Source organism: Leptonychotes weddellii, chromosome 7 (assembly GCF_054177405.1).
Source record: "Leptonychotes weddellii isolate Sample4059 chromosome 7, ASM5417740v2, whole genome shotgun sequence".
NCBI lineage: Eukaryota > Metazoa > Chordata > Mammalia > Carnivora > Phocidae > Leptonychotes > Leptonychotes weddellii.
In genome coordinates, this window is record NC_138375.1 from 44095230 (window position 1) to 44116054 (window position 20825).

The following is a 20825-nucleotide window of genomic DNA, read 5'->3' on the forward strand; positions in this document are numbered from 1 at the left end:
CTTGACATCAGAAGACCTGGGATTACACACTAAACCGTGTTCTATATTCCCTGTGTGACTTTAGGCAAGTTACTTCACCCTCTGAGCCTCATCTGTCCCCTCTATGAAACAGGGGCCATCATACCCATCTCAAAAGAGGGCTTGACCACAACAATACGGGAGTGTCCTAGAGCATCACAAAGAGGGATGGCTTCTCTCTCTGTGCTTTGATTGTGCTTTGATTCTTTTTCATAGCAGCACGGCTTTGAAAGAAGACTGTGCTTTGATTCTTTCTCATAGCAGCACGGCAAGGGACTAAAGCCAGCCCAAAGGGTGTCACTCTCCTTTTACTTGCCAACAAATGCAGTGACCTGTTGTGTCTGCATATTGTCCACTTTGCTCCCATTCTCTGCCTGAAGGTAGGGTTCCCAGCAGTCAGGGCCCACAGCTCACGTGAGTCCTCGGTCCGTGGCTTTTAGCTGCACCTTTGCCAACATGTAAGCAAGCCGGTGACTGGCAGACCCAGGAGGAATCCAAAGGAGGGGGCATTGTGCCCCCAGCTAGTTTTAAAATTCCTATAGTATACAGCGGTTAAGAATATGGACTTTGGAGCCCAACTTTCTGAATTTGGAGTCAAGTGATTCAACTTCTCCAAGCCTCAGTTTCTCTAATGCATAAAGTAAGGGTTTTTTTGAGCATTAAATGAGTTAAGACACATTAAGTGCTGAGGATACAGTTTGGCGTATATTAAATTGAATCACATGAAACTACTCATATTCAATGGTATTTAACCTAAAAGCCAGTAGTTTCATGTGGTCTGACCTAGTAGTAAGTTCTAAGCGAGTGATAGCTCTTAGGATGGCTCTCTGCGCGGCAAAGATACAGATCTCGTGACAGCCAGTCACACCTTCCTTTTGTTTACTTGCAACACTGAGAAGCAAGCTTTCTCCTCACCAGTATGGAGACTGGAAAGCAAGCAGGCATGCTCTCCACCCAAGGGGGTCCAGACGGGGCAATCGTACATGGTCTGTGGCCCCCTTCTCAGAGCAGGCACGCAGCTTTCCTCTGCACAGTCTGGGAATTCCTCCTCTGAAGAAGGGCATGTTGTCCCATGCCACCGCGGGGGCCTAGTCTCGTGTCGGCAGTCGGGAGCTTGTCTGAGGGGTCCTCCCCCGCATGAAAGGAATCCGTAAGAAGAAGCGGGGCGCGTGGGGTGCGTGTGAGGTGTATGTGTACATCCTCAGCAGCCGTGGGCTCTCTCTGGCAGGAGCTGGAGTGGCTGCTGGAGATCAACCGGCTCACGCACCGGCTGCTGTGTAAGCACATGACCCTGGACAGCTTCGATGCCATGTTCCGGGAGGCCAATCACAACGTGTCCGCCCCCTACGGCCGCATCACCCTCCACGTCTTCTGGGAGCTGAACTTCGACTTCCTCCCCAACTATTGCTACAACGGGTCCACCAACCGGTAAGGGAGTCCCTGTGCAAAGGGGGCTGGGGTGGGCTGGGGGCCAGGGAAGCGGTTCCTTCCTGTAACAGGCGTGTCGTGGAGTCCCTCCTGGTTGGAGCCTCTGTGCTGGGGGCGGGGATGCCACCATGAACAAGCCTGCCTCAGAGCCTTCAGGCAAGGAGGATGCCGGTGAAAAATGGAAAGAGTGAATCTGGAGATGGAGGAAAGCCCCAGTCATGGGAGAGAAAACACCACCACCTGATCCGGCCTGGGAAGTGATGGGAACCTCAAGAGAGGCTTCCTCCTCTGACAAGTAATGCTTGAGCAGAGATGTGAAGGATAAATAGGAGTAAATAAGGTGAAAAGACAGGAGAAGAATATTCCAGGCAAAGTCTCCAAGGAGCCGAGAGTGCGTGGTGAGGGTGGAGCCCATGGGAAGAGGCAGTGCCATGAAAGATAGCGCAGGACCCAGGAGGAAGCAGGAGCCGGCTGTGCGCTACTCCACAGTCCAACCTAGGAGCACACATGGTGCTTTATGAGCAGATGGTACTTTTATGACAGTATCCACATACATGAATACGTTTGTGCAAAATAGGCACACGGATGCATGACAAAGTGGCGTATGTCTCCTGCAGGGTGCACATAGCCCTGCGTCAGGCACCGAGGTGAGGACAAGACTTAATCCCTTATCCTCACAGAAGTTCAAAACCTGATGGAGGATGGGAGATGTATTCACCCACAAGACAAGTACATTGGGTTACACAGACATGCATGTGTTTACCGGTCCTCTCGGTACCCTCAGGGCCTGGCTCACGACCAGTATTAAATAAATATGTGCTGAATGAATAGAAGGACCTGGGAGGAAACCACACATGAGCCTGAATCCACACATTTAGCAAGACAGACTTCTGATTCTGTAAAGATCTGGGACTTTAAATCCTTTTGAGCAGAGGTCTGCAGGCCATCGCCCACAAGCCACATCTTGTTGCCAGCCGTCTCTGTACAACCCAGGAGCAAAGAATGCGATTAACATTTTTGAATGGTTGGGGGGAAAAGATCCAAAAAATTATAGTTTGACGACAAGTGAAAAATCATTTGAAATTCGTAAAGTTTTACTGGAACCCAGCCATGCTCATTCATCTACAGTTATTTATGGGCACTTCACGCTACCAGCACAGTTGAGTAATGGTGACAGAGACCATCTGGCTTGCAAAGCTGAGAATACTTGCTATCTGGGCCTTTACAGAAAGAGTTTGTGGAACCCTGCTCTTAAGAAGCCAACCTGGGCGGGGTGGGGGGGAAGGATCAGAGCCCCAGAGAAGGCCATTTGCAGGTCCAGCCAGTTGTCTTTCTTGCCTACTGTCCTTGTGAGCGGCCATAGCCCAGAGGCTAGCCTGGGAATCTGGACTACTGTTTTTCCACCTATGGGAAGGAGACAGTAGGCAAATGAATGGGTGTATGTCGTAAGAGTTTAGTACCTTTAGAGACAACCACCTAGAAACACTGCGGTTGCACCTGGTCAGGAAGGGCTCTGGCTAGGTTGTGTCCCATGAAGAATGCTCTCAGGACCCAGTTAACTCCCGCCCGTTCTCTTTTCCTCTACTAGTTTTGTTCGAACTGCCATTCCTTTCACCCAAGAACCGCAAAGAGATAAGCCCGCCAACGTCCAGCCTTATTACCTCTATGGATCCAAGGTGAGTAGTCTTGCCTGTGTCCTACTCCTAAGACTAGTGAGCAAAAGCAATTAGAAAAGTGTTCCCCAAATCAGAAAAGTAAAAAGGTGCAGAGATAGAGAGACAGCAGTGAGATCCAGGCAGAAACAACTGCGAGTATATTTATCTTTATTTGTGCACAGCTAGCCAGGATGGGGGTGAAGCAGACCCGGCAGGGGTGGTTTTTGGGTGGGAATTATTTGGGGGGATTTCACTGAGGTGAGCAGGGACATAGGTGCGTGGGGCTTCTCATCTTCATCCTCTCTCCTCCTGTTGCTCAGCTGATTCATTGCAATATGGTCGTGTGATTCTGGGATTTTGTGTTCCAGAAAGGCAAGGGTTTTGCCAGCAGGAAGCAATTGGGAAGGTGGAGTTTTGAAGGAAATCCCAGAGGGCTGGAGCTAGCGCCGAGAGACAGGTCTTTTCCCATCTCTTTGCCACTTTGTTCCCAATACACATCCTAACACTAACCAGGCCTCCCAAATGGTGCCCTGTTCTAGACCTTCAGTCCTTTGCCATTCATTAAACAGACATTTATGAAGTGCCCACAATAAGCCAGACATGGGGCTAGATTCTGCATGCTGGGGATATATCAGAGATTAAAACGGACATCATGTCTCCCCTCCTCAAATTTCTGCACCCATGGTGGGTACAGGGGGCAGTGTTCACAGAGTCTCACCAACACTGTGATAGATGTAGGAGATCTATCTCTTACCCGGTGGGTTTGAAGGGGAAGAATGCCACTGTAAGAGCGAAACGTGTCCACAACAAAGCCAGCATTTTTATTTGTGATGGAATAGAAATGGCTACCTTTGACCCCATTTTCAAAAAGTAAGCACAGATGGACTCAGAAGAACCACTGAATACATATAAGCAAAGGTACTCCTCTAGTTTGGGGAGCCCTAGATTGGGAAGTGTGGTGAACCAATGAGCTCCCATCACTTGGGCCTACAGGTGGGCTTAGAAGGTCTTGGGATGATGCTGGGACAGTGTAGATGTCCTCTCCAGGACAGCCAGTCTGGTCAAGGCAGCTTTCTCAACACAAGGGACACTTTGAGCCAGCATTTCTGATAGTTCAGACATGTCATTGAACGACTCTGACTCACAAAGTAAGAACAACACCTCCCTTTCCAAGTCTCTTACAAACCTTGTGATTATAACAAGGAGAAAGACACATTTATGTTGATGCTTATATGTCTTTAATACCTTCTCCTTTCCATTTTCTTTTTTTATCGAAGCTAAGAGAGCAGACCTTAATTAAGCTCAGAGTCTTCAGTAGGCAATAGAATCTAAGTCAAACTTAATGTTATTTTGTTTTCATTATATTTATTCTTATGTCTCTTCTACTTATAGCAGGAGGGTGCTGGTTTTTCATTTATGGAGTCATATAAGTCTGTCTTTTAAGATAAGTTTAAGTTTTAAAAATGAGTCGATTTAAAGAAAAATATTGTTAATAATAGTAAAGATAGACTATGGTTTAAACAAAATGGAGATGGGGTACGAGGTGGTATGTGATTGTCCGAAAGCTGGAAAACACTGTTCAGCAAGGCTTCTCAATCTTTCCAAAATAGTCCCCTCAACAGCAGAGGGGACTGGATGTCTGCCTCAGCTGACTGAAAGCATAACCGGGAGAGCCCATCTTCAACTCAAAAGTTTCCTCGAAGTACTGTGTTTTATTAAGTCATGCAAATTTTGCTTTCTATGCCATGATATATTCATGTTTGTTTTAACATTAAAATAATGTTTTTCATTCCTAACTGGGCTCCCCTAAATGGACACTCCTGAGAGACACCATGTTTCTCCTTTGGCATACCGTGGGGGTATATGCTTTCTAGCTTGAGAAGCTTTGTCATAGGGCATTCATCCAACCCGGATGATCCACAAGAGCACTGACAGTTGAGGGGAGGCAAATGGGTGGTCTAGGGACACATTTTTACAAAAGATCTACTGTATGGAGGGCTTTAAGCTACACAACGCGCGGGCCGCCTCCTCCCTACCTCTCACTCCCTAAAATGAGGCAGCATGGCAGGATGATCACCACCACCGCCCCTCAGCAAGGCACCCACGTCAGGAACATCCTGATTGGCGGCATCCTGGTCAGCTGCATCATCCTCGTTGGCTTCCCCTTCGGCTTCTGCTTCTGCTTCAGCGCCAGAGTTTTTGCGTGGCATTTCCACCAGGGGGAGCCCTTGCAGGTCTTCCTCTCTCTGCCCAAGTGCGGGGGCCTCCTCTGGCCATCTCACCAACCCATTGGCTTCCTCCATGTGGCCGGCTCGGTAAGACCATCGAGGCTCGTGGCAACGAATGCACCAGAACTGGAGGCAGATGAAAGCTAAGACGGCTGTGAAGCAGGCCAGTAGAATGGCCATCAACACCCACAGGGAGATTTGGGGGTCCACCAGGGAGCTCCCGGCCGCCAGTGGACTCTTATCCAGGGTATGGAACATGGTGCAGTAGTGCCTGTAGGGGAAGGCAGCCTTCTTGCAGCTGATGCACAGGAAGTAGAGAGTGGAAGGTGCCAGGTGTTCCAGCACCACGGAGCTGATTGTTCGGGGCACCTTCTCCTCGTGGTGGAAGCTGTAACGCAGATAGCCGGAGAAGATGCTGTTCCAGTTGGGCCTGTACATAATATGGTAATAGTCCTCCAGGCAGGGCTCTGAGGACGACCAGGAAATGATGGCTCCTGTATGAGAGACGTTCCCAACTTCGATGTTCATCCTGATTCTAGAACCAGAATCAAAGTGGAAAATGACATCCCCTATTGAAGCATTTATGTATGATATTCATAACCACCGTATATTGAACATTCACGACGGGGACTAAGATTGCCCCTGTTTTACAAAGAAATGGAGGGCAAAGAGGTTACGTTACTCAGCTAAGGAGTAGCTAAGAAATAACAGAACACAAGTTCACATCAGGGCTGTCTCGTGTCAAAGCCTGTGTCCTGCAGGCCTGACATCCCCCAGCCTCATCCTGCCCTGGCTCCGATCCCTTAGATACAACATTGTTTCCAAGCCTTTAAAAAATGAAGAAAGGCCATAAAAGAAATCAGATAACCCGATTAATGTGCCCACATGAGTCACCACAGCTCTGCGACCTCCAAGTCAGACAGTTATGTCACCTACAATATCCCTTCTGGACTTTCTGCTCGCAGTGCTGTGAGCTCAGTCATCTAGAACATTCTGCCCACTGCTTTTTTAGCCTCCCAGTTCTGTTGCCCATGAGAGAGGAGATTTGCGTCATCACTCCTTGGCAGCTGATTTCTCCCCAAAGCCTCCGCTCATGTTTTGTTTCTTTGTTTGTTTGTTCAAGGCCGAAGGTACCCAGGAAATTAGTTGTGTAGGTCAAGGCAGTCAGCTCCTAATACCAGCATAAATGCTGCTACTTAATACCTCTGGTACTGTGAGTGTTAATAATGATAGTAATCACCAACCGTTAGTGAGTGGTTGCTATGCCACATCTAGTATGTGTCATGCTAGATGCTCACATACCGTAACAAATTTCCCTTAGTCTTCATCAGGCCCTCTGAGCTAGATCCCCATTTTACAGATGAGCAATCTGAGGTCACTCAGCTAACAGGTAGACTCAAAGCCACTTAACTGCTACATTTCCAAATGCAAGGCTGCTGGGTTTAGTTACAGCACGTTATTGCAAAATGAGGTGCTGGCACTAAGACCCGGTTGCTGTTTTTCCACAAATCAAATGAGCCCTCTTCAGATTACCACCCCTCCCGCTTTGGTAAGAGAGCACCATCTTCAAGCTTTTTAGTTTCTCTTAAATGCTATCTCTTTGAGAGAGAGAGTTTCCCCTCCACTGAATTTCCCCTGATCTAAAAATGAGGGGCAGCCATATTCACTCAGCCTGTGTGTCTGTTCATGTACAGGTCTCACCCAGCCCTGTTCTCTGCCCTTCCTGTCTCATGTGAAATGCAGAAGCCTGCGTTTTAGATTTTAATGACCCAGTAAAAACCCATCAGCCAGATTTTAACCTGAACTGGATGTGAAGCCAAACTGATTTCTATTACAAGCTGCGCTCTCTCCTCCCTGCCTCCCTCCGAACTTCTGTTTTCATGGCCGTTTCCCTAGAGGAGGTGGGCTGCAGAAAGATGCACAGCACTGAGCGATTTTTCAATCCTTGTTTTTCTTCTCTAAGGATGACAGTGAACTGAAATGCTCAGGAAGGGGAAGAGTTCCCTTCAGTTTGGTTGGAAATTTCTTCCCAGAAACATGGGGAATGAAAGGGACAAGACAGGTGTGCTCAGACCCCTCCGGGGAAGGTCATTGCAAAGGAGAGTGTTTGCGCCCCCTTCGTCAGTCTCCCTTCTCATGACCTCCCCCATCCCCTCCACCCGACCCATCCCTATAAACACACTTCTGACCACAATGAGAAGAGCTTAATTCAGTTCTTGTAATACAGAGGCAATGGCCTTTGTAAAGCCCGTCCATCAGGGGTGACCAGGAATCCTGGGGTTTTTTTTTTCTCTTGCATCTTTTCCCCTGTTTGCTTCGCATCTGCTGCTGGCTATCTTTGCAGACTGAGTTCTCTACAGCAGACATTTTTAAGAGCTTTCTGGCAAGACACTGGGGCAGCATCTTCAGCTTTGGGGACCAGATCAGTCTCCCTTATTTGCTTTTCTTTCTCTGCTTCTGTTTCTAAATTCCCCCTATTTTTAGCTATTCATATTGCCGTTGCCTGGCCCTCCGCCAAGCAGAGTGTGAAAGGAAAAACCATTTCCATTTCCAAGAAGAGCCATTTATGTCCCTTACCTGATGCTCGCGGTGGATCTGGTTAGAACGCAGCCTGCAGGGGCAGACAGAGTGGACCAAAGCTGAAGGAATGGAGCCTTCTCCCCTCCTCTGCTCTGGGCTCTCCTTGACGCCTCTCTCGCCACTGTCTGAGTAATCCCACTGTCGCCCCCAACGCTCACGTTATTCATTTCTTCAGATCAGCATCATTCACCATGGCAACCGGCAGGCATCTGTACGCACGATGCTTTCAGGGACCAGTCTGGAAAGGATTTTGCCCGCTGAGCGGAGCTCTCATTCTTTTGGCCAAAAAAAGGCGAACAGTCTCCTGCAAACTGATCCTCAGAGGTATTAATTCTTCCAGGGCTGCCAGATTTTCTCTCTAATTGGCTGGTGATCATTTTTTGCCCCATCTAGACCCTCTTTGGACAACGGTCAAATGCAAAGATGCCCTTCTCAGTTATCCCACAATTAAAATAATAATTTTATCCCGAGCCATCCCACCCCTACCCCACCTCTGTATCACCTTCTTTCTTCATTCTTGTCTCCTGTGTCATTCTCTATTTACATGACCCTGGTCAGCAGTCTTTTATTCCCTGGGCCTCAATTCCATCATCTATAAAGCTCTGGGCTTGGGCTAGATGGGGATGGCAGATGCAAAGCAGGACTACTGTCCCTGCTCAGTCCCGAACCCACGTCAGGTTTGCTGAACCATCACAGCACTGGCACTGGGTTGATCTGAGCATCCACCAAAATTCCGGTCTACCCAGAACCCCAGCGTGTGACCTTATTTGGAAATAGGATCTTTATAGATTGAATTAGGTAAGGATCTTGAAATGATATCAGCCTAGATTTAAGGGGAGCCCTAAATCTGATGACTGGTGTCTTTTTTTATTTTGTTAAGATTTTATTTATTTATTTGAGAGAGAGAGAATGAGAGACAGAGAGCATGAGAGGGAGGAGGGTAAGAGGATGAAGCAGACCCCCCGCTGAGCAGGGAGCCCAATGCAGGACTCGATCCCGGGACTCCAGGATCATGACCTGAGCCGAAGGCAGTCGCTTAACCAACTGAGCCACCCAGGCGCCCTATTTTTTATTTTTTTTATTTTATTTTATTTTTTTTTTAAAGATTTTATTTATTTATTTGAGAGAGAGAGAGCACGAGAGAGGGGAGGGTCAGAGGGAGAAGCAGACTCCCTGCCGAGCACGCAACCCAATGCGGGTCTCGACCCCAGGACTCGAGGATCGTGACCTGAGCCCAAGGCGGTCTCTTAACCAACTGAGCCACCCAGGCGCCCGACTGGTGTCTTATAAGAGAAAGGAGAGGGAGGTTTATACGCAGAGGGCCATGTAAAGACAGAGGCAGAGGTTGGAATGATGCTGCCATAACCAAGGAGCGCCAGGTACCACCTGGAGCTGGAAGATGCAAAGAGGGAGTCTACCCTGGAGCCTTCAGAGGGAACGTGGCCCTGCCAAGCACCTTGAGCTCAGGCTTCGGCCTCCAGAACTGTGAGCTATTACGGTGTAAATGCACCGTGTTTATGGTAATTTGTTACAGTGGCTCAGGGAAAACTAATACAGCACTCCTTCCACTTGGGCTCAGAAACACAAGCATCCCAAGAAACTGCTTACCAATCCATCACTTGGGTTGACACCGGAAGTGGAAACTGCTTACTGTTCCTGGATTGGATGGTCCCCAAAGTTCCTTTTCTTTGAGGAGTCCTGACTCTGCTTCCGTTTCCCACAAAGGTGTATCTGCCTCCGAGATTCTGCCGCTTCCTGGTCCCCTCAACCTTGAAAGAATTTGTTGCCATCACTGCTGGGGCCATCACAGAGCAAGTCTGAAATATAAAGAGAATAAAGTTCTGTCACCTTCAGCCACCAAGTCTGTGGAAAGTGGTGATAGCAGCTCCAGCCCAGACAGATTTAGACCTGAATTATTTTACACAAATTATGTGCTTTTAAAAGCCAGTTTTTTTTCCTCTTCTTGGTTCTTGGCCAAAGCATCCAAGTGAACCCATGAAAGTCTCCTTGTGATTCACATGAGTGATAATCAAAAAGTTATGAAGAGTTTCCTGGGGAGCCACAGACCCTCCCCTGGCCAAGGGTCTCTGTGAGGCTTGGCGTCTCGGGATGTCCCTTGATTAGACACTTGCTCTGTGGCTTTCCCGTGGCATCAGGTCTTCCTGGGGGCCTGTCTAAACTCTGCTGTGATGTGTGCTAATGGCAACTCCCTGCCGAACATAAAAGTGTCCTCTCCACAGAAAGGCCAGTGTGGTAGTTTGCAGGTGCCTTTTGAAAAGGTTATTTTGAGGGAAATAAAAATACCAGACTCAGGAGGCCTGTGGAGCGACGAGATAGAACTCAAGCCTTTGCCACAGAAAATGGGGATTTATTTTTAATGCTCCTGGATGCCATTTTTAACACTAAGCTCTTTACTTGAGAAGGTGAGACACGGAGAGAATGAGAGTGAGGCCTGGAAGCCTTCCTATTTCCCAGATCCCAAGAGAGGGGATGGCATTCCTCAGGCCATACGACTGATTGGTGGCAAAGCCAGGGGTGGAAACCAGGTCTCCGACTCGCAGTACTGGGTGCATCCTGCCCCTTTGGGCCATCACCGTCCACCAGCAGCACCCAGGGGAGCCAGGGCAGCCCTCAGGTGTGTGAGATAAATCTTCCCGGGGCACCTGCCTCAGGAGATCGCATCCCGGCCAGACTCACTCTCTCTCCCCCTTCGGGGAGGACCCAACTGCAGGGTATCCAAGCTGGAGCCTCTTCAGCTGGCAGCCTGGAAAGGCCCTGATTGGCTTGCACTGCTAGTAGATTGCTGCCAGAGATCAGCCCTTCCTGAAGGTGGCAGCAAAGGGATAATGTGAGGGCATTCCTGGGGCGTTCCTAGGCCCCAAAGCTGACCGGCACCCAGGAGAAAGTAGTCCTTCAGCATGCAGGCCCTAAAACCCCAAGGCTGGGTTCAAATCCTGCCTGTGTAGCCTTGGCAGATCCCCTCACTTTTCTATCCCATGGTTAATATCAAGAATCTCTGTCTAATAGTGTTGGAGCATGAGATGAGCCTCTCTCTGCAAGTGCTGGGCCTAGGAACAGCCGTTACTCTTCAGAAGTCAAGGTCAGGGCGCCAGAACCATTTCCCGAGTTGACTGTGGCTTCATCCAGGAGTTGTAATGGGCAAGGTTTGCACCCTACATGATGCTTCCTCCCTTCCTTTTTTTTTTTCTTTTGTAGAACAGCTTTGTTATTTGAAAAAATGTATGTGCTCGTTGTGTATAAATTACAGAATACAGAAAGCAAGCCCTAAGACAGCAGTCAAACCTTACAACTCAGAAATAAGCACTTGAAAACCTGTGCATTGTCACTTGACCCAGGCAACAACTCTTTGAGGCAGGCTTCTTATCACCGTTGTGCAAAGGGGGAAACTGAGGCTCACGGTGGCTCATTACCTTGACCATCATCCCGAAGTGGGGTTTGGCAGAGCTGTGCCACCTCCTGGTCCGTGGTCCTTAGAGCTGAAGCTCCTGGCCAGCCTCCCTGGCTCGCTGCTCCTGTCCTGCGCCATTCTCCCGACAGGGCAAGTCAACAGGAACACTCCCCTTTGCTCAGCTTCTCCGGAGAAGTAGAGACAGGCCTTCACAGTTCAGTGGATTCCAGAATGATGGGAACAGACGAGGAACTAAAAGACCTCAGAGAGAACATCCAGCCACCGGAATGCAGCCAGCAGAAGCAGGGAAACCATCGAATACATCTGGAGAAACGCATTCAGCGACTATTTCCTCTCCCCGCCCTAGAGCCTAGAGTCCACATACCCCTGACCAAGAGCTCTGTCACTGAGGGTTAGAGGCGACACTCAGTGTCAAAAAATGTTTCACAACTGGTCCAGTAATTGAAACTAGTATATGAGCCTAAGTTTTAAACATATCATTCTTTAAAGTGAATTATATGGGGTCTGTCATAAAACTGCCTTCCAGGTGACATAGATTGTCACAATTTCCCAATAATTTTTCAGTCTTGAGAAGTTTTGGTGTGACCTTGTGTTTGGTGTGGTCATCACGAGCTAAATGACGCCCCCATCTGAGCCATGATTTGACCTCAGGGAAATTCATCACACTCTTGCAGTGCTTTCTCCATTAAGTCATAGTCTGTAAGACCTAGGGCCCAGTGCTTTGCTGCATCCAGCTGAGTACCTCTCAGCTGGGTCCATGCCTTGCTACCAGCACTTCCCACCATGGCCTGCCCAGGGATATCTGCATCAGCCCCACCGACAAGACCACCATCAGCGCCGCTGGCTCTGCTGTGCCCCCCCTTTCTCCTGTCTGCATGGCACCACCCCCCAACTACACAGCATTATTGATCCACCAGTCCAGAAGACTTTTGTTATTTTGGCAATTGGTACGCATGGTGAAATAGCATTTTGTGTTTCTCTTCGCTTAGACTCCTCCTCTGCTAAGTGGGGCTGCTGTACCTTGCCTTACGTGGCGTAGGAGGCTCGTAATGCCCCCTAAAGATACCAGGTCCTAATCCTATAACCTGGAAACATTACTTTATCTGAAAAAGGGGCTTTGTAGATGGAAGTGAAGAACCATGAGATGGGAAGATTATCCTAGGTTATCAGGATGGGCCCAAATGCTATCACAAGTGTCCTTGTAAGAGGGAGGCAGAGGGAGGTTACACACATCTCAGGAGACTGGAGGGAGGTGGGCCACAACCCAGCCATCAGGAGCTGGAAGAGACAAGGAATGGGTTCTCCCCTCCAGCCTCTGGAGGAGGTATGGCCCTGTTGACACCTTGATCTTAGCCCAGTCATACTGATTTCGGCTTCTGGCTTCCAGAACTATGAGAGAATATATTTCTGCTGTTTTACTAGATTTGTGGTCATTTGTTATAGTTGCCGCAGAAAACGAATACACCTGGGTAGTGATGAAGGAATTATTCATAAGCTGAGCAGCATTATATACTTGTGTATCATCGTATGGGTACAGGTTATTTAAAAAGTGATGACATCGGTTTCTTCCAAAACTTTTAGCATCTCTAGGTATTATAGTACTGGTATGATACCGCTGAACAGAAGTTGGGTTCCCGTTCTCCCTCTTGCCTTCTCCTCTTGTCTTTATTCATGAGACAAGAAAAGGAGGAGCATCAACTCTTGAGGTCTCTAGAACAATTCCCTTGGCTTTTTCAACCTCTGAGCTGAGAAGCCCAGGAAGGACCCCAGATGTTGGAGACCCGGCCTGCGGCTCACTACATATCAAGAAGGGACAGACAGAAACGTTAGCAAGCCATACTGATGCACTTGAACCTGTAACTCAGGGTTTATCAGTCCTTTAACCCATCTTAGCCTGTGGGCTCTCCCACCAAGGCCTGCATTGCAGTTTTATTCATTTCTCAGTCTTCTTGCCCTGCAGGGATTTCAGAGAGTTGAGCTACAGCCTGAATTCAACCTGAATTAGGGGGCCGTGTTTGTGTCTCTTGGCTGATGGGATTCAGATTACTCAAGGAACATTAGAGAAATTGTAACTAATATAGGAAATTAGAAACAGTTTTAACTCCTCTTGGGATCTCTGAAAACAGGGATTGTGATTCCAGAAAGCAGAGATGCAGATTGCTTGCGAATTCAGTTTGCCAAATAAACAGGCCTCCTTGTTTGGAGGGGCTGGCTGTGTTTACTATCAGTGAGAGGTAGAGGCCTGAGGACTTAAAAGTCCACATACAACACTTAAAAATGATAAAAATGGTCACTTTTATGTGATGTATACATTACCAGAGGTTTTTGTTTTTTTTTTAATCCATATAATAATACATTACAGGGCCCAGGATCTGCCAGATAAAACTCACCTTATCTTCTCTCCTTAAAATATTGTCCTGCTTTTTAAAAAAATAATAAAATAAAAATGCACATCTATGTCATGTATTAAAAATATGGTTCTAGTTTCTGAATCAGGACTATTTCTTGAGATCTCACAAAGTTAGCTATTTTGCGCATTATGGATTGACACAAGCTTGATTTGAAGTGAGAAATCCTAAATAGGGTACATGATTAGTTTGTAAGGCAGGCCGGTTGGATTTTATGTGAGTCAGCAAGATTGGTTCGGTGTAAGAGATGTGTAGCAAGTTTCAAGTCCTGTTGCCTTCCTGTTTTTCCTTGCCAAACCTCAGAAAATGGCCAGGCTCCCATATTCCCACATTTTCTCAATAGGGCCCAGCCTCCTATTGAGCCAGCAGGTCAGATGGGTGCCCTGCGGGGGTGTGTGTGTGCATGCACTTTGCAGCATGCCTGTGTGCTTCCTCTTGCATGGCTCTGGTGTATTTTGGGGGGTGAGGGGAGTCAGGGGAGCTTATTCACTTAGGAGGACTTGAATTCTGCTCATTTCATGCTGATCCTTCCTGAGTGTGGGCCATCGCCGGAGGCCTAAATTTCTGGTCTTGACCAAAATCCAAGCCTGATGTCGGCACCTCAACAAGAGGCCTCTTCTGTGCCCTGAGCGGGTGTGTAAGAGGAATTCTTTACACCCCTGTGTGTGTGGTAAAACAATCCCAGAATTATTCTTCTCGGCCCAGAACAGGGGAGGCTGCCGAACAGTTTCCATCTACCGGAATATATTTTTATTTGCACTCACCACACGTGTTAAGGGAGACTTGGCCCTGGAAGCTCCTTGGGTGGGAGTGAAGGTTAAGACTGCTAAGGAGGGGCTCCCGGGAAGCCAGCACTGCAGCCGGGAGCTCTGAAGGGGAGTAAGCACATCTATCCAACCTTGAGCGCAGGCCGGCCTCCCTTCTAGCAACACTGTTTCTCAGCCTCCACTGGGACACTCTGCCCAACACAGTCTGTTGGATAGCTCCCATTTTTTAGAGTGTTGTCAGTATGGAGCACAATCTGCATTTTTGATGTGTTCCACCAGCTAGTCCCAGCTATTATGATCTCTGTCCCATCCCCACGTGGGACATGCCATGTGTTGTGTAAAATCGTACCCCACACGTGCACTCCCCTCTGCACACTCAGAGAATTGTGACTGTAGCCAACGCTGCTGGGGGGTATTTGACCAAGAATCTGTATTTTCTTCGTCTTCACTTACCAAATTATCAAATTAAGGAATATTAATTGCAGTGAGTGCATCCAATGTGCCAGGCACCACACATAGGGCTTTATATGTGTTTATCTCATCTAAACTTCCAACACCCAGGGGCACCTGGGTGGCTCGGCTGGTTACGCACCCAACTCTTTTTTTTTAAGATTTTACTTATTCATTTGAGAGACAGAGATACAGAGAGAGAGAGAGAGAGCATGAGCAGGGAGAGAGGCAGAGGGAGAGGGAGAAGCAGGCTCCCCGCTGAGCCAGGAGCCCGATATGGGACTCAATCCCAGGACCCTGGGATCATGACCTGAGCCAAAGGCAAACGCTTACCCCATCTGAGCCACCCAGGCGCCCAACGCACCCAACGCTTGAGCTCTGCTCAGGTCTTGATTCAGGGTCCTGAATTCAGGCCCCACATTGTGCTCCATGCTGGACATGGAGCCTACGTAAAAGGTAATAATAAATAAAAATAAATAAACTTCCAACAACCCCACTGGAGTTCAAATTATTATCTTTACTTAGGGAAAACCACGGCTTAGAGAGTTTAAGTAATTTGCTCAGAATCATCTAGCTAGTAAATTTGTGGACCTAGGATTCAAACTCAGATACACCCACCCCAGAGTCTACCCTCTAGAATCAGACAAAGCAAGACAAAAAAGTCAGAGAATCAGACAGAAAAAAAAAAAGAAGAAGAAGTAGTTGATTGCTTTTGTGCCCTTCAGGGATACCCATTTGAAAGTGCCCTGCTGCTCAGAAATTCCTTTCATAAGATGTTTGAGAAGGGGTGAAGGAGAAATGCTCAGAGCTTTACTGGGTTCTGAGAAGAGGTCTAGAGTGCCTGGTGTGGGTGGGGGGATGATAAGGTGGTTCTAGAAGTCAGTAAGCTCTGTCACATGCCCCTTGCACAGCCAGGTCGTCATTCCCTTATTCCTGTGCAGGCTTGAGCGGCAGCCCTTTTCAGGAGAAAATTCAAATCATGGTTTTGTTTTTTAATCTTTGAAAACAAATGTTGGGAAGTAAATTGGCCATGGTATGGCCCAGTGGGTTTTTTAAATTTACTTCTATATTGAGTTATAATCTTATACAGGAAGTTGCACAGTCTTAATCAGTTCAGGCTGCTGTAACAAGAATGTCATAGACTGGGTGGCTTAAACAACATTTATTTATTGCCTAGAGGCTGGGAAGTCTGAAACCATGGCGTTAGCAGATCAGGTGTCTGGCCCAGACCCACCTGATGGTCTGCAGATAGCCTTCTCCTCACCGTATCCCACATGATGGAGAGCAGAAAGAGAGAGAACAAGCCCTTGTTTGTCTTCTTACAAGGGCACTAATCCCATTCACAAGGACTCCACCCTCATGACTTTAATAACCTCCCAAAGGTCCCACTCTTAATCCCATCACAGCAGGGGTTAGGATTTCAACATATGAATTTTGAGGGGAGACAACCATTCAGTCCATAACATACACAGATCATAAGTGTACATATAGTTTCATGAGTTTTGACAAAGGTATACATCTATCTGTGTAGTCAACAACCCAAGCAGCAGGTGGGACATTTCCATAACCTAGACAATTCTCTCCTGCCCCTTTCTCATCAGTCTCCTTCTCCAACCAGAAGTCAGCCATGGTGTTTGCTATATACTCCTCATCCCTAATGCTGGAAACAGGAGAATACTAGAGTAGGGCTTTGATTATAGGGCCAGAGTTAAGATGCACTCACTTAGGAGAAAGAGCATCTCACCTCACCCTGTCCCAGCCCTGTTCGATAGGTGGCCTATTACAGAGACACTGAAATGGTTTACTTTCATACACAGAAGGTGCCCAGCCTGGTTCCATGATTGGCTGAATCAAACTCAACGACTCATTCATGTACTTCCAGGGTTTGTCGAACATTGACTTCAGTGAACATCATATGTTTCAATCAGTTACATTTCCCTCCCTACATGAGCCTTCCCTGCCTCATAACATTTAGAAATCTCTAGTAACTACGTAGAAGATATCCCTCCCCCAGGTTCCAGTAGAATTTACTGTGACGGCACATCAGTGTTGAGTGCAGAGTGCTGCTCCTTCTCACATTCCAAGGCTCGCCATATGTAGGCATTACCTTACCAAACAAGATATTATTCAACCTGCTGGATGCAGGGGTGTTCTGATTCCTCACGAGTTCTTATTATTAGTGGGTACTCTAATTGTATTCTTCATGTATCCTTGTTATTAGAGAGTACTATGAATGTGATACTTGAGTTGTAAAGTTTAGAATTCATATATAGTAGAACATACTTACTGCAAAGCCTAGACCGAACATAATTAAATCTTCCTTCAGTGGCTCCAAAGGGAGTTGAGAATCTTACGTCCTCCAAAAGAATCATTACAGTTCCTATTTAATTTATGTAGAATTTCTAATTAGCCAACTAATAGAAAATTTCCCGCTAATAAAGTATCAGATGTGGTTTTTATATATTTGCATGCTCCATGTAGAAGATTTTTACAATTCCAGGTAGGAGACTACACTCAGAACTAAGCTTCGAAGTGACGCCTTATCTAAAAAACAAGGTATGTTTTCCAATAGAATTCAGCCTCCAAAGCCCACCATTATATATTGAGGTGAAGAACGTGGGCTTTGGAATCAGACCTCTCTGGATTCAGGTCGGGGCTCAATTATCTAAGGACTGTGTGACCTTGAGCAAGCTCCTTACCACCTTGAACCTCAGTCCCCTCATCTGTGAAATGGGGCTAAGAATTGTCTGTATGCATGTGTGTGTTGTGAAGATTGAATAAGAACACACATGGAGGGCTTCACAAAGCCTGCCATGAGGTGTTCTGTAAGTAGCAGCATTTCAAAAATAAAGTCAACTGAAACTCACCCACCAAGTGAGACCAACTTGGGACCCTGTATTTTAGTCACATATTCCCAAACAGAAAGATCTTAAATTCCATGAATTCGGTGAAGGTGTGTCATGGGAGTCTAGAGGACAATGGAGGTGGCCGGTCAGTGGCCAGGGCCCTGGGCTCCCAACCAGCAGCCAAACAGAGCAACTCTGCTTTTGTCTCTTTCCCACACCAACTTCCACAGCACCTTTCATTTGGACTGCTCTTTGAAAAGTTATGAAACCCCTGATTTAATCCAACACCTTCATTTCATGGGGGATGAAGAAACTGAGGCTCAAAAGAGCTTTGGTGATTTGCAGGCACTCAGCACAGGTCTCCTGAGTCCCACCCGTTATAAATGGAGACAAGGAAAAGTAGAAGGAGACAGTGTTGAGTCAGCTACTGAGTTTTCACACGGTTCTTCCAGCCAGTTTCTAGTACCAAAGATGTCTCTAGAAAAACAAAATCATCTGTTTTACCACCACCCCATGCCTCAATTTGTCCGAGTCCTAGCTCGTCGGTGGCAGGAGTGCCTGTAAAAAAGATACTTGCCTGGAAGCCTGTCCTCTTCTGCTGGGGACCACTATTCATGGAGTGTCCTTTGCGCCACCCTGTGGTCACTGACCACACCTCTCTCCATGACCATCTTCTTGCAGACATATTCGTAGGGGTCCCCAGTGAGAGATCGCGGAGGATGTCAGGTTCTCGTCCCTTTTAGCAGCAAAAAATCTTCCCCCGGGACTCCTGCCGGCATTCATTTATTTCCCAGCCTCTTACTTTGCCACAACCTCTGTCTTCCAGCCTCTCAACATTGCCTATAGCCACATCTACAGCTCCTACAGGAACTTCGTGGGGCCCCCCCACTTCAAGACCATCTGCAGACTCCTGGGTTACCAGGGCATCGCGGTGGTGATGGAGGAACTACTGAAGATCGTCAAGAGCTTGGTAAGGAAGGACCTTCTCAATAAGGCCTGGGGCATGCCTTCAGCTCTGTCCGTAGGAATCACCCCAGGAGTCCTGTGCCCTTATCCCTGGGTTACTCTTACCTAGTGCTCTGTGACATTTCTGTGTACCTTCTGACCTTGTGGCTTTGCCTCTCATTTTCTGACGCAGAGCTCACTCATTGTACTTGATAACTGAACTCAGCAATCCTGATTTGGACCTTTAGGGCCTACTGATTACTGCTCATCCTCTCCTCCCATGCAGTGTTTTTTAATTTGAGCATGACAAATCCATGACATGCATGTTGCCATTCCCACGCACCGCCCCCCCCCCCCGCCCATGCTCACGGCAGACATCTCTAATCAATCACCATGCCTCTTTCCCTTGGGATTTCTTGCTAAACACTTGCAATACTGCACTGGCCTCAAGAGAATTCTATATCCGCCCCAAGTATGACCATCAGAACCTTTAGTTAGTTCCCCATAACACTGCTGAAGCAAAGCTGAAACATTTAAACAAGATTTTCCTGAAATATGGAGATGACAAAAGAGAAGTAAATGAAGTGGTAAAGAACCATGTCAGAAGTAGGAAACAGCATTCACCTGCTAACTCCAGTCCTCTGGTAACAGCCGTGTAGAGCCATGAGTTGTTAGAGACTGTGCAGCTAAATCCAGAGTTAAACAGAAAAATATAATGGATTAAAGGTGTCTGCCTTGGACAGACCTATGGATTTTCTGTGTTTAAATTAGCTAATGCGCCTCATTCTCCACAACTCTCTGGCCCATGATATTTTAGCTCTTAGTCTGGATCCTCTGTAAGCGTCTCAACCCCAGGAAAGACCCCGTGCCTAGAAATTGCCCTCCTGGAAGTCTGTATGCCTAGGGGACTGAGACAGCTCTCTTTTCTGTCTCATGAAGGCCCATTTTTCTGTATAAAGGAGAATGGGGCTGTGTCCCACCTTTCGGAGGGAACCTCCTCCCCCTCTCCCAAGGAGCCGTGCCTTCCTGTCTTAGGCAGCTCAGGCTGCTATAACAGAATACCACAGACTACCTGGCTTCAACAACAAATGTTGATTTTTCCCAGTGCTGGAGGCTGGCCATTCAAGATCAAGGTACCAGCATGGGGGGGTGGGTTCTAGTGAGGACCCTCCTCTGACTGTACAGATGCCTGCCTTCTCACTGTGTCCTCACCTCTCTCTTGTCTCTTCTTACAGGGGCACGAATCCCATCATGAGGTTCCACTCTCGGGACTTAATTACCTCCCGAAGGCCCCATCTCCACACACCGCCACGTTGGGGGATGGGGTTTCAATATATGAGTTTGGGGGGACACAAATATCCCGTCCATAGCACTTGCCCACAGGCCGCAGCAGAACCCCGTACACCCCAGTAGCCCAGCGTTCAGTCCAGAGATGCACATCTACAGCAGCGGTGATTATTCACACATGTTGCCCTCTTTTGTCAGCTCCAAGGAACCATTCTCCAGTACGTGAAAACACTGATCGAGGTGATGCCCAAGATATGCCGCTTGCCCCGGCACGAGTATGGCTCCCCAGGTGGGTGATGGGGCTCCCGGGGCAGAGGGCAGTGATAGGAAAATGATGCAGGCCCATCCCACGGTGGGAGGGGCCTTGGCCATCTCCTGGGAATGTTCGATTCTCTAACACGCCGACAAGCTGGCTCAGCACTGGGTTTGTGTCCTGCCTCCGCCACTAGCTAGATAGCCTTGACCCATTTTTTTTTTTTTTTTTTACAAGACATGCAGTTACCAATTTATTGACCCTCAGCTTCAGGTTCATCCTTTGGTACCTAGCCAGCCATAGTATGTTGGGCTCTTTAAGCATTTGTCCTTTACAGTAAGTTGGGTTTTTTTTAGCCCTTTTTTTTTTTTAATTTTTTTATTCTTATGTTAATCCCCATACATTACATCATTAGTTTTAGATGTAGTGTTCCATGATTCATTGTTTGTGCATAACACCCAGGGCTCCATGCAGAATGTGCCCTCCTCAATACCCATCACCAGGCTAACCCATCCTCCCACCCCCTTCCC

General features: G+C 47.6%; 2 protein-coding genes across 4 annotated transcripts in view; one reads left to right on the forward strand and one right to left on the reverse strand.

The window, feature by feature from the left end:
• Positions 1 to 20825, forward strand: part of CYFIP2 (cytoplasmic FMR1 interacting protein 2) — a 127803-nt gene that overhangs the window by 68137 nt on the left and 38841 nt on the right. For all 3 annotated transcript variants that reach the window (XM_081826247.1, XM_081826249.1, XM_081826248.1), the window contains 4 exons: positions 1247 to 1446; positions 3035 to 3122; positions 18637 to 18780; positions 20241 to 20331. In XM_081826247.1, the coding sequence (XP_081682373.1) occupies positions 1247 to 1446; positions 3035 to 3122; positions 18637 to 18780; positions 20241 to 20331 (523 nt within the window). The remainder of the gene's footprint in view (positions 1 to 1246; positions 1447 to 3034; positions 3123 to 18636; positions 18781 to 20240; positions 20332 to 20825) is intronic.
• Positions 3253 to 8160, reverse strand: FNDC9 (fibronectin type III domain containing 9). The gene is made up of 2 exons (XM_006750902.3): positions 7907 to 8160; positions 3253 to 5864 (listed from the first exon to the last, which is right to left on the reverse strand). The coding sequence occupies exons 1-2, from the start codon at positions 8074 to 8076 to the stop codon at positions 5141 to 5143; spliced, it is 894 nt and encodes a 297-aa protein (XP_006750965.1). The 5' UTR covers positions 8077 to 8160; the 3' UTR covers positions 3253 to 5140.

What these genes read in the sequence shown, in the direction of transcription:
- FNDC9 (XM_006750902.3), bottom strand. Translation starts at nt 8,076, where the DNA reads ATGAATAACGTGAGCGTTGGGGGCGACAGTGGGATTACTCAGACAGTG. An exon ending in AGATCCACCGCGAGCATCAG is followed by an intron (nt 5,865 to 7,906) that starts GTAAGGGACATA and finishes TTCTGGTTCTAG; the next exon opens with AATCAGGATGAACATCGAAG.